Source organism: Bombyx mandarina, chromosome 03, assembly GCF_030267445.1.
Source record: "Bombyx mandarina strain Sakado chromosome 03, ASM3026744v2".
Lineage (NCBI taxonomy): Eukaryota > Metazoa > Arthropoda > Insecta > Lepidoptera > Bombycidae > Bombyx > Bombyx mandarina.
In genome coordinates, this window is record NC_143210.1 from 4,014,566 (window position 1) to 4,027,594 (window position 13,029).

At 39.8% G+C, this 13,029-nt stretch overlaps 2 protein-coding genes across 2 annotated transcripts in view; both read left to right on the forward strand.

Moving 5' to 3' along the window:
• Positions 1-1,110: 1,110 nt before the first annotated feature.
• Positions 1,111-7,107, forward strand: Reps (RALBP1 associated Eps domain containing). The gene is made up of 5 exons (XM_028185152.2): positions 1,111-1,450; positions 1,535-1,945; positions 3,578-3,734; positions 4,298-4,460; positions 4,540-7,107. The coding sequence occupies exons 1-5, from the start codon at positions 1,301-1,303 to the stop codon at positions 5,693-5,695; spliced, it is 2,037 nt and encodes a 678-aa protein (XP_028040953.2). The 5' UTR covers positions 1,111-1,300; the 3' UTR covers positions 5,696-7,107.
• An 875-nt stretch (positions 7,108-7,982) lies between these two features.
• fz4 (frizzled 4) overlaps positions 7,983-13,029 on the forward strand; it is a 54,797-nt gene continuing 49,750 nt past the window's right edge. Inside the window, exon 1 of the mRNA XM_028186102.2 lies at positions 7,983-9,032. Coding sequence (XP_028041903.2) covers positions 8,137-9,032 — 896 coding nt within the window. The 5' untranslated portion in view covers positions 7,983-8,136. The remainder of the gene's footprint in view (positions 9,033-13,029) is intronic.

The following is a 13,029-nucleotide window of genomic DNA, read 5'->3' on the forward strand; positions in this document are numbered from 1 at the left end:
GACATTAGGCTATTTTCAGAACTAACATATTTTTTAGGATAGGTACAAACTTTCCTCCTAACATGATTAATGGAATGAATTCTCTATATTTATATTACTGATGAAACTGAAAAATATGTAACGATTTGTTTACAACTACATATTATGTGTTTGAACCTTGTATAAGTAGGTACATATTATTTCTCTTTAAAACATCAACGCTTGTGAAAATAGAGACTAAAATGAAAATATGGTTCAATGTATAATTTTTAAATCCGCAACTTTATTATATTGTGAACAGAATATTCGGTTGGATTCTTTAGAATATCTCAAAAGACCTTTTTATTGCGAAAGTTGATGTCATACACTACGAGTCTGAATCAGCCAAAGCAAGATGCATTCAACAATAACTTGAGTATTATATGGGTTCGGACATGAACTCTTTTGCTGTATATGTATACACGGTACGTTTCGTTATAATAATATCATAACCCTGTCCTGGTGAAACTGGAAAGACCTCCGGACCACCAACAATGCTTTCGTCATATTATGAATAATTTAATAAAAAAATATCATAACTCTTTGACAAGGCTGACTAACTTTAATTGCGTGACTGGACTGAAAAACTGAAACAAATTGCTAAAGCACCCAGCTCGAATATTGTCTAAGGTCTGTGGTCCTACAAATGATGGGACGAAACTGACTTTTTGGCGGGAACGCGAGGAGTGAAGTTGTGTGATTTGTTTTATTTTGTCTATTTAGTGTTTCTTCAGGTTTAAATGTGTAATAATGGTGGTTTATTAACTGTTTAATATCTGTGAAAGTGCACAAATGTGGGAAAATGAAACAAAGCTGCTTGACGTAACTTATCGGGTTCCTCCAAAAAGTCCACTGAAAAAATCTCAGTAAATGACCACCATTTTACTGCGATTATATTTCATCCCATATCATCTCATTTCATTAAATTTCATCCCAGTTGATTAATGTCTCAAATTAATCATCTTCATTTCATTTCACTCCATAATATCATTTTTCATAAAATTAAGAATATCCATTAAATAAGACATGACTTAAAGGTCTCAGTAACCAGGTCATAAAATATCCTAAAAAAAAAATTGGACGAAAGTCGCTTCAGCTGTCTTTGTTCTGTCAGTGACATTTCGTTTGCTTCGTGTAAATTTTGTGATGAGCAAGATACAAATCCATCTATTTAATAAGGAATATGGTTTTTATCAATAGATAATGATTACTTTTGTTGTACATTTAACCTGGAATTGATAAAAGTTATAGGAGTTTGTACAGTTGTTAAATTAATAAAATAATGGAGGATCTCAACTTGACAGAAACCGAAACAAGATATTTCGGTGATTTGTTTTTATGTTGTGATGAAGAATCTAATGGGAAAATACCAATATTAAAAGCAACAGAACTATTTAGATCGTCGAACATATCCAATGATATTCTGAAACAGGTAATAAAATGAATAGGTTACACCCAATAAGTGATAATACAGGTTGTACATATAATATTGGTACATAACTTTGATATTTTTCAGATCATGGATATTAGCGTGTCTCCTAACAACTGTGCAACATTAAATCATATGAACAGGAAGCAATTTTACTCAGCACTTAAATTAATAGCTGCACATCAAACTAACATAGCACTAAAGCCTGATCTTTTATCAACTCCTATTGATCTTCCACTGCCGAGGTTCACGTGGGCACTTAACTCAGAAGCTAATTCTGATTTAATACAGCTATCTAATTCTCCTAAAGAGCATCACATATCAAAACGTGAAAGAAATTTTGTTGGAAATATTAGTGCTTATGAACCAATAAGACTATCTTCTAATCTGTCTGATAGCGATGTTCCGCAGACATTGTCTCATGATGGGAATGAAGCACTCAGTACTGATTCTGAAATTGAGTCGGAAACAATGTCACAAAGATCTGGATCGCGTGGTGTAAGTTTGGGATAATTTTTTTATTCAATACTTGCTTGGATATCTTAAATCAATTGTAAGTTTAAGTAAATAGTCCACAGAAAAACATCACACTAGGTAAATAAAATTTATTTCATTACTTATTCAAATTTAAAGTCTATATAGACTAAATGCCGCAAATAACAAAACCACAGCTTTATTAGTTTATTAGTTTGATACAAAGACCAAAAAAAGAGGATGTTATAAAACTTGATTACAAATCCAAATAGTTTTTTAATATTTTCAAACTTGTATCTGCAAACTTAATTTATAAATATTGGCATGATTCATCTGTCATATGTCGAATACATTCTGTTACAAATGAGATACATATAATTTCATATTTTGTTGTTTTTGTTGGTGTATGAATGAGTTCTAATTTTGTAGTAATATTGTGTTTTATACTCTAAGATATGCTAAAAAGAATTAGTGTCTGTGACAGAGAGTAAATTAGTGATTTAGAATGACAAGTCTCTAAAAGTCATTAAAAATCCTAATGAAAGTAATGTAAATTATTAGAGTAATGGTTGGTCTTCTAGCTTTTCTAATATTAAGCAGTAGCACCAGAAAATTCTGTTTTAGCTTATATTATTCTGGACTTATATTGAATTTCAGAATAAGTGACTGAATTATTAAACATCTGTAATATTAGCATTAACTTTTGCCTTGTCATGTATGCATTGGTTATTGTGAATTGGAATTGAGTATTTGCCAGAAGATTATATTATTACTATTAATCTTCAAAATAGATGCATGAGATATTCTCTTATTAGAAGATAAAATTACCTCCAATCTCCTGTAGCTACTATTAATAAAGATTTTTATAAATCTGCATTTCACACCAAAAATGCTTCTAAATTCAGTCTTCTGTATTTCAAAATTTAATAAAAAGGGTCTTGTACGGACTGACTCAGTGGTCTCAGTGACTGTTGCACCGAGGACATCCATCCAACATTGGGCAAATATTTGTGTGATGAACAGGTTTTTTCGCTTTGTATGGGGCTTTATTATCTATATATGTTTATATGTAAACTAATATAGAAGTGTGTATGTCAGTCTCTTGTACCCATAACACAGGGAATCCTTATTTGGAGCCAGATGAGCGTTGCATGATTTGTTCCTAGTTATTTATTATTATTATTATTATTTATCTCCAAATAATTTCATTAGCCTTCTGTAGCAATAGCACTCTATTCAACCGGTGTTTCCCGAGTGCTATGACATGTCCGTCTTTAAACGAGGCTTGTGGAGAGTATTAAACGGTAGGCAGCGGCTTGGCTCTGCCCCTGGCATTGTTGACATCCATGAGCGGCGGTAACCACTCACCATCAGGTGGGCCGTATGCTCGTCTGCCTATACGGCAATAAAAAAAAAGAAAAAAAAACCTATCTCAAACTCAGCAAAAGTTAGCGGATACTTGAGAACAATATTTTTTTTCAATGTAAAACTGAAAAAAGGACTTTTATGTCTTCCTAATTGTGTAACAGCAATCAAAGACAAAATATTGTATCTATGGGAGCTTTTGTAACTGCTTAATCAGATGCACCCTGGGTTGCCGATCTGCACTTTAAATAATAGAAGAAAATATAATTGAAAACTGACAAATCTTAACAGCGGAGAGTGAAAACTGGGTCACCCTGGAGCACAGCGAGTGAAAGCCCAACCCCAACCAACAGCGTTGCAGAAAGAGTACATCCGGTTTGGGAACATAGTGCCACCGGTCGAGGAGTTTGGCCTACAAATACAGCTGAAGAACACACAAGACTTTTAGGTAAGTAGATTTCTACAACCATAGATAATACATACATTTTTGGTGTAAATGAATGTAGATGTTGAATAACACAGTCATGGTTTTTTGATATCTAAAATATTGATTTAAATAAAGCTTGACTAACAGAGTGTTGTTTCTTCTGAACTGAACTTTTTTCTTAGTTATTGGGTTGACTTTGTCATATTGTCCCATGTTGAGTACAAATTAATTGGTTAGTTAGTTATATTTTATATCGATAGATGTAAAATACCTCCCTCCTCCGTGCGTCGTATTCCTCAGTTCTGAGGGTCGTGACCTTTACTGAGCACTTTTGTTAGGACTATGTTCCTCCATTCACTTCTGTCCTCCGCGCAGTGGATAGCGACATTGATTCTGGATTCCAAAGTCGTCTTAATCTGATCGGACCAGCGCATGGGACTACGCCCCTTAGGCCTCTTTCCTTCCACTTTGCCGGTGATGAAGAAGTCTTTCGAGATTGTCACTCTTTTTACAAAATAACTAAAATACCTTATATAGATTTAGAAATTGATGTAATGTTTTTAATATTTTTTTAACATTTAAAGGCACAGAAGAAGAATCGTCCGATCGTCATTCATCTGAAGAGGATGGTGAGGGAGATACTTGCAATGACATCTGGTCTATCAGTGAGGCGCAGGCGCATCACTACGCGTCACAATTCTCACAATTGCGACCCGAACGAGGACTTCTGTCCGGACAAACTGCAAGGTACGTTCGGATGAACAAATAACAAGTTAAACCCGCAGTGAAAGTACCTAAATAATTCATTATTGTATGTTTTTGACAGGCTATTTTTCGAGAAATCAAGACTTCCCGTACCCGATTTAAGAAAAATTTGGCAACTATCCGACATCGATAAAGATGGAATGCTTTCATTAGAGGAATTCAGCATAGCCATGCATCTCATTGTATTGCGGCGGAACAATATTCCGGTACCGGAGATGCTACCCCCACCGCTCGTACCAAAGGTCGATTCGCGCTTCTCACAACGCGTCGTCACTACCGACCTCGTTGACCTCGGCGCCGAGATGTTCGGCTCGGGGACTTCAGCGGACTTCAATTTCGCACCGAAATCGGACAGTGGCGCTGATCCGTACGATGCCAAAACGAGTCGCCGGCCTGAGGAGCGCCATCCGTCGGCTTCGCCTCCAAAGGCGGACGCGCAGCCGAACAAAGAGTGGACGAAGTTCGTCGACTCTCCTACATCCAGCGTTTCGAGTCCCGGTCCGAAACCAGTGAACTTCGACTTCCAGCGTGCCGCTGTCGAACGGGATCCGAAAATTTTTCATCCGGTCGCGCTGCGGGTTACCCCGGAAGCTTCAGCCGGTGACGGGGACTCTCGCGCCTCCGCCTCCCCGCGGCGGGACGACGTTGCCCTCGCCTTTGAGCTCGCCAGCCCCAAGCGTCCTGCCGAAACAAATGCTTCCGCCGCCGATATCCGGCCTGTGCAGAGACCTCAACCACGAAAACCAGTGAAAGGAACGGGAGCTCTGCCCCCTCCTCCGACTCGCGAACCTATCGTCGCTGCAGACGAGGGGCCCGCTTCGTTGCAACCGTTGCCACGGAAAGAACCACCGCCACCGCCGCCGCCACGTCCGCTCCGCAACCACGCACGCTCCAGTTCGCTGGACCTCACGCGTCTCAAGGGTGCTCCTCCGCAGCCGCCGCCGAGGGACCCGCCCGCCGACGTACCGCCCGAGTACGAAGCCGAGGGGTTTGGGTACAATCGGGAGGACGCGGCGCGGTCCCAGGGTGCCTTCGAGGTTTACCGGCGTGCCTCCCGTGAGCCCTCTGCGGACACGGAGCCGGATGTGAAGGCGCTGCAGGAGCAGAATGCCGTGCTGCACCGCGTGTGCCGCGCGCTCATTGCCGAGCTGGCGGACGTGCAAAGGGATCGCGAGTTGTTACGGGTGCGCCTCCACCCGCGCTCCCCACCGCTCTAGTCGAAGAGCCTCTCTCGTGCAGTCGGTGGATTTTTTCCAGCGCTCTCCGCCGCTTAGTAGCTTCCTCTGTCCGGTCGGTTGATGTCCAACCGCATGCCCCACTGCCGTAATTGAGGAGCCTCCTCCGTGCGGTCGGTTGATGTCCATCCGCGCGCCCCACCATTGTAGTTTAAGAGCCTCCTGCGTGCAGCCGTTAAGTCTCTAACCGTGATCCCCATCGCTCTAGTCCAAGAGCCTCCTCCGTGCGGTCGGTGGGTCCACCAGCCGCGCTTTTCGCCGCTCTAGTCTGGAGCCTTCTCGGATTCGATGGGAGTTGGTTATTTTGAAACGTGCGCGGAAATTTACAAACAAAGCAAATGTTGTTGCATTTAGTATTTTTATTGCCTCGATCCGGCATCGTCACCGTCGTGTTTCCCTTCAAAAGACCCCGACGGATGGTTGTATTAATGAAACGACACGACACGAATAATGCTTTTTCAAAAAAAAAACACAAAATGAAACGTCGTCGTGTATGTACATTTTAATAATTGTTAAATTTAGAGGCTATATTAATAACTTCATATTCTATGCGTTGTAATCATCTAGATTATTCTAGATCATTCACTTTTCTCATTCATTAACGTACTAAGACGGGTGCCGTTTATATTTAAAATATTTACCGCCACGCCGACGCCATAAATTCATTATTAGTACATATTTTTATACAAATCGCGGCGACCTAATTCTGAATGTTCTTAAAGTACATAGAAGTGAATTGAAATTAATTTTGATTTGATTAAAGGTCATTCTGTGTGCCAATGTTCAAAAACATTTTCATCAGATCCGTAGAGTTAGCGCAGAAGACGCGACGCTTGTGAGCATTCCTTATTTTTCATTCGCTTCGTCATTCATTGTGATAATGAACTAACACAAATAGAATATTTTATATTCCCTGTGAACATTGTATTATATGTATCGGTTTAGTGTAGTGTAAAAAGCATCTGGTGTTTTATTTAAGTGAAAAAAATATAAATTCATAGAGATTTTTCATTTACTCGTGACGTTTTCGATATCGGCATTTTAACGTTTTTAAAGTGATTAATATACATTAAAAATGTCGAAAGAATCTTGTATTATATAATATGAAAAGAGTATTCAGTTTTTTTTATCTCTTTCTGTGAGTCCTGTAGTTAGGAAACTGGTCACATTGTAAATATAATATGTATTTGGTTTATCAATCGAGATGCGTCTGTCGAAGCTTAATAATAAATAACCCACAGATCATTTATATCGATTTAAATTTTGGTCCAATTTTTGTACTGTTTTATTGTTCACCATATTAACCTATTTATGTTTATTAAAACAAATTTACTGTACTGCTTTTTAAAATATTATTGTAGCAAATTATGTACAATAAAATTATTTAAAAATTATTTATTTAGTTTATTTTTAAAGTAGGTATGTATTTGTTATTTGGTTTTCTTTTTTTTATTGCCCTTGTAGGTAGACGTGCATACGGCCCACCTGATGGTGAGTGGTTACCGTCGCCCATGGACTTCAGCAATGCCAGGGGCAGAACCAAGCCGCTGCCTACGGTTAAATTGTTTGTTATTTATAGGTGAATTGATTGAGGTGGTCTGATTAACTGCCTTACTAAAAAGAAAAAGAACCAAAGTGTGCTCAATTGTACTTCGATGTATTGGCGTGTACGGGTAGGCACTACCGCTGTTCCTAATTCTGCCGCCAATCATTAATTAAGCGAGGCACTTTTTGTTTTTCCTACCTTTTCTAGTGACCTCGAGGGGTCATACTAGATGCACCGAGCGAGTAGGTGAACTCACGGGGCTCTAAGCACGGCACAGTCATTTAACAGTTATTGAGATTTTCGAACTCATGTCTCCAGGTGGGTGATGGCATCCACGTTTTGATGTCTACAGACTCCGGTAAACACTAAAAAAATGAGACGTGAGCTCAATCGACTGGATAGTTGGAGCAAAAACAAAACTACATCACCGTCAATACAATATACCTAGAGTTTATCAAAAAATCGATGTTCCACAGCGATAAGTGTTGTAACTGTAGCCCTGATATTACAAGCATCGACGGTTCGATTGCACCGCGTCTGATAACGTGCTGCGGTGATAATAATGATAACAAACGAGTACTGCGTGCGCCGGCTAACGAGCACCGGACACCGAACTCGACCTCTCTTCGGTAGTTTCTCTTTCTTTCCCGCCGCTGTTCCGTAGCGCATACCTGCGTACCTTTTTTTGTGTTGATGGGTTCCCCCCGCCGGCTCGCGTCTCACATCGTCACTGCCTGGCTCGCACTCCGCCCGCAGTACACAAACCGCCTCGGGACGCGATCAGTTACGGTCTTCCGTCGCGCCGCCCGCCACAGCTCGCGCGCAAACTTCGACGATACAATGATTGAGAGCTTTCACGTGTAAACAAAAGTTCGTCATGTTGTGCATTATCGCGATTCTGTTTACTATTTGCCTCGTTCCGCGCGCCATCGCCGAGGCCTCCGTGCGGACGTGCGAACCCATTAAAGTGGCAATGTGCAAGAACATCGGCTACAACCAGACCGGTATGCCGAACTTGGCCCGGCACACCCTGCAAGCTGATGCCGATATCACGTTGCAAACGTTCAGTCCACTGGTCCAGTACGGCTGTTCCTCCCAGCTTCATTTGTTTCTGTGCTCGGTCTACGTTCCCATGTGTACGGATAAAGTGGCGCTGCCGATCGGGCCCTGTCGAGGACTGTGTGACAGTGTGCACGCCAGATGTTTCCCTGTGCTTCATGGTTTCGGATTTTCTTGGCCCCCGGAGCTAGATTGCACACTGTTTCCAGCGGAAAACAATCACGAACACATGTGTATGGAGGGGCCCGGCGAAAGAGCCCCACCGGTCGGGAGTATCCCGTTGAACGCCACGGGTGCGTGTAGGAGATTAATCAAACCAAACAGTTGGGTGTGGGTTAGAGGATCAGGCCGCTGCGCCCAGTTTTGTGATGCCGAAGTCCTGTGGGAAACTGGGGAACGCAGAGCGGCCGAAGTATGGCTCGCTACGTGGGCAGCATTAAGCTTTGCTTGCACTTTGGCAGCTGTCGCTGCGCAATTAGCGTGTGGAGATCGTGGGGGAGCTGGAGAACGAGCACTAGTGCTAGTGGCTCTGTGCAGGTGTGCTGCAGCGGCTGGATGGGGTGTTCGCGCTGCTGCAGGCCGAGCTGCAGCCGGCTGCGCCAAGGACTCCACATCCCCGGCACGCATGCTTCTAGCACACGACGGACTTGCGAATCCAAATTGCGCTGTTGTGTTCTTACTACTCTACTATTTCGGTCTTGCTGCATCAGTATGGTAAGTCGTTGTCGTATTTACATGATTTTCGTTTTTTTTTGGCGCTATGGGCGAGACGAATTAGCTACTCACCTGTTGTGAAGTGGATAAGTAAGGCCATAGATACCTCAACGTGAATGCCTTCAGAGATATTAAAACTACTCGTTTGGGACTTGAACCTCAAAAATAGAATAAAACGAAACAGTCGTTATAGAATAGAGGTTCTAATCGAATAACTGCGTTTGCCTTTTGAACCAGAACACCTTTATTGGTTCGGGCAGAAATAGGCACGCAGGGTTCTAGTTTGATATTTGAAACTATTTTATACATAGCATGAACGTTGGATATTAACAGTAATTTCGTACTCTAACGCCTAATGATTTAACGGCGAATCATCTAAGATTTAAAATAACGTAACACTATAAATCCTAAAAACCTTAGACTCGATCGCATTAGCTTCAAATGTTAATGGAGAATATTGCAGATTACCTGTAGATATAGAACCAAACCGCTATACAAAAGGATCGATAACAATTGAAGCCACAGCACGACTGCACAATAGCATCACCCTTGTTCTCGTTGACTCACGAATACTCATTTTTACTTGATCTATCAAATAAGGCTACAACTTTGTCGCCTACAAATTACGTTTTGTCACTTTGTAACGAGACGAGAGACGCACGTGTAATAGAAAAAAAAATATGAAAAGAGTTACACATACAAAAAGTTTTCCATAGAAATGCTCAGTTGAAACCGTTGTTACTGAGCCTTCCATTGTCGTGCTGCAAATGGAATTTAAGTTTCAATGCTCGCAACTAGAGCTGCATTATTATACAAATCAGAAATAAATTACCTTTGTTTGTAGTTGCGACCAGAAAACTGGAACAATACCATTCGAACTTGTCAAGTAACCGAACACGCAATTATACGTATTGCCTTCGACTACTTCAACTATTGTTTGGGTCGTAGTTAGCCATTTAAATGTACTGCAACGAATTTAGATAACGGCTTATGTAGTTTGCTTGTAATACGAGAACGCTTACATTAACAAAAATATGTTTTTTTTTTTTTTTGTTGCCCTTGTAGGCAGACGAGCATACGGCCCATAGTAAATGTTATAAATGTAATTTAATGATCTCTAGATGGAGCTAAAATGGAATGGATATGTTAACCCAGAATTCTTTGATAAAACTAGACAACTTATTATTATAAGTCATTGATAAATCTAGATTAGAAATCGGCATTGGTCTGCCTTAGATCATCCGACAAACGTTCAGCTATTTCAAATTTTATTAATCTTATAAATTGGGATCTTAGAACTCATATCTCAAGGTAGATGGCAGCATTTACGCTGTAGATGTCTATGGGCTCCGGTAAACACTTAACGTCAGGTGGGACGTGAGCTCAGCCACCAACTTAAGTAATAAAAAAAATCCCAGAGGTTAAACTTAAATCTCTCTCTCTACACATTGCACAGACATCCACCATCTACAATCGATTTCTTAAAATCCATAAATCACACGTGTTCTAAGAAAGGAACTATTTAAATATCCAAGAGTAACATCAGATCATAAAGCAAAACGAATTGGGAAATAAAATTAACGAGGTCCCATAAATCAGAGCCAGATGGAGACGACGCTGTGGTAAGCGACGAAACATGGATAGGCACTGTGATTGTCGTAAATACCAATGGTGCAATATATAACAATAGTACAAAACATTACATATAAATACAGGTATCCTTAGGTAGCCGCCATGTTCTTAAATTAAAAATCTGGCATTGCGACCGCTATATCTATACTGTATACTTACTGGTGGTAGGACCTCTTGTGAGTCCGCACGGGTAGGTACCACCGCCCCACTTATTTCTGCCGTGAAGCAGTAACGCGTTTCGGTCTGAAGGGTGGAGCAGGCGTTGTAACTATACTTGAGACTTTAGAACTTATATCTCAAGGTGGGTGGCGCATTTACGTTGTGGATGTCTATGGGCTCCAGTAACCACTTAACACCAGGTGGGCTGTGAGCTACTCCACCCATCTAAGCAATAAAAAAAATATATACTAATATTATAATGAGGAAAGATTTGTTTGTTTGTTTGTTTGAATAGGCTCCTAACCTACTGAACCGATTTCAAAAATCCTTTCACTGTTTGGAAGCTACACTATACCCGAGTGACATATGCTATATTCTTTTTTTTTAATTAGGGATCCTTACTAAAACTCCAATAATGTAACCTAAGGTGTAAAAAAATTTCCTAAAATATTCTTTACATCGCGTGCGCTGCGAAAACTATTGATGTAGAATAAAATAATGTACTATGACTTTGTAGAGCACATTATTATTTCATGACGTCTGACTATTATAGTTATGCCACAATAAGTATTCTTTTAATTAAAATAAAATAAAACAACGTCAAATATCGTTTACAGGGAAGCTCCGACTCTATAAACTCAATGGCTTTTGTTTTGTATGTATGACCTTTTTACGAAAATTAGAAAAATAATAATAAAATAGATAAAACAAATATTATTTAATAAATGAAAAACAAAAGTTCATTAAAACAATAATATTCAAACTATCTTTATAATTTCCTATTTTTAGAAACCTGAGGCAAATATAAGGGTTAATGTGTGTGTATTATGATTTTTTATTATGAATTTTTTGTTAGAGTTCCGAGCGAAGCCGGAGCGGGCCGCTAGTATTTAATATAATCATAAACAGTTACTTCATTTGATTATTTTTTCATTTCCTAATTATTAAAATGCACTTAAAAACAAATAACATAGCTTGATCGTCACTATGCCATTGTCCATGTCCACGAGCGGCATTCACCACACACGATCAGGTAGTGGTGTAATAAATATAACAACACACAAACTGGTATAAGAAAGAAGACTTATGCAGTTAGTGAGTGTGTGTACGCTATGGTTTTTTTCCTACCTATATAGCCTTGAGAGGCTATTTCAGCTTCTCCTTGACGTATAAGTGAGCTCACACGATTCTAACTGAGAGTGTTGCTAACACTGGCCCTAGCAAGAGCAGTGCTTCGCAGAATTTACCACCGGATCGGAAACGCGACCCAATGAGAAAATCCGGCGAGAAACTCAGTGGGCTGTGTCTATGGGTTAATTCGCTCGTCGAGCCCTTCATCGCAAGTGACGGGTTCGACGAGGACAGTGACCGGTGCTTGTGGTACCTAAAAGCACCGTTAATGGATCGGGAGGATCCGTAATGACGTGTTTAGGGCTGGTTTTTTACTGTCCCAGTCTAAAACCATCACATTGAGCTAGTTTGTTTGCCCAAAACGAACTTACATCTATAAGGCTCCGCCCTAGTCTTTACCAGTAACACTTTACTCTTAAGCACATGAGTTTTTATTTTATTTTTTATTGCATAGTTGGGTGGACGAGCTCACGGCCCACCTAATGTTAAGTGGTTACCGGAGTCCATAGACATCTACAACGTAAATGACGCCACCTTCGTTGAGATATCAGTTCTTAGGTCTCAGTAAAGAACAACGGTTGCCCCACCCTTAAATTCTCGACTAAAATTATCGTGAAACAGCTGTGTTTCATGGGAATGTAATTAAATACGTAGTGTATTCGTATGTAGTTAAGCTTAGAACGTGATCTTTAAAATGTGTTTTTAATTTATTTAGTGTGGCACAGTAAGTAATTACACAAGAATTACATGTCTTATATCTCTTCAGAGACATTGGCACATATGTGTACGTTTAGTTTTTTATTTTAAATTATTTATAGTACGCTACCCTAAATGGCTACATATGTGGACATTATTTTTAAAATGAATATTCACTATGCTTGTTTTTTTTTTTTTGCTTATCGAATTGTGTTCAATATAAAATGAATAAATCGCAATAAAGAACAAGTTAAATACATGTTTTTTTCTACTTTAAAACATTCTTCCCTGAAGAGGTTAAATAATTTTATCAGGAATAAAATTGAAATTTAAAAATCAATAAAAAAAATTATTATATATATCTAATACATTAACAATA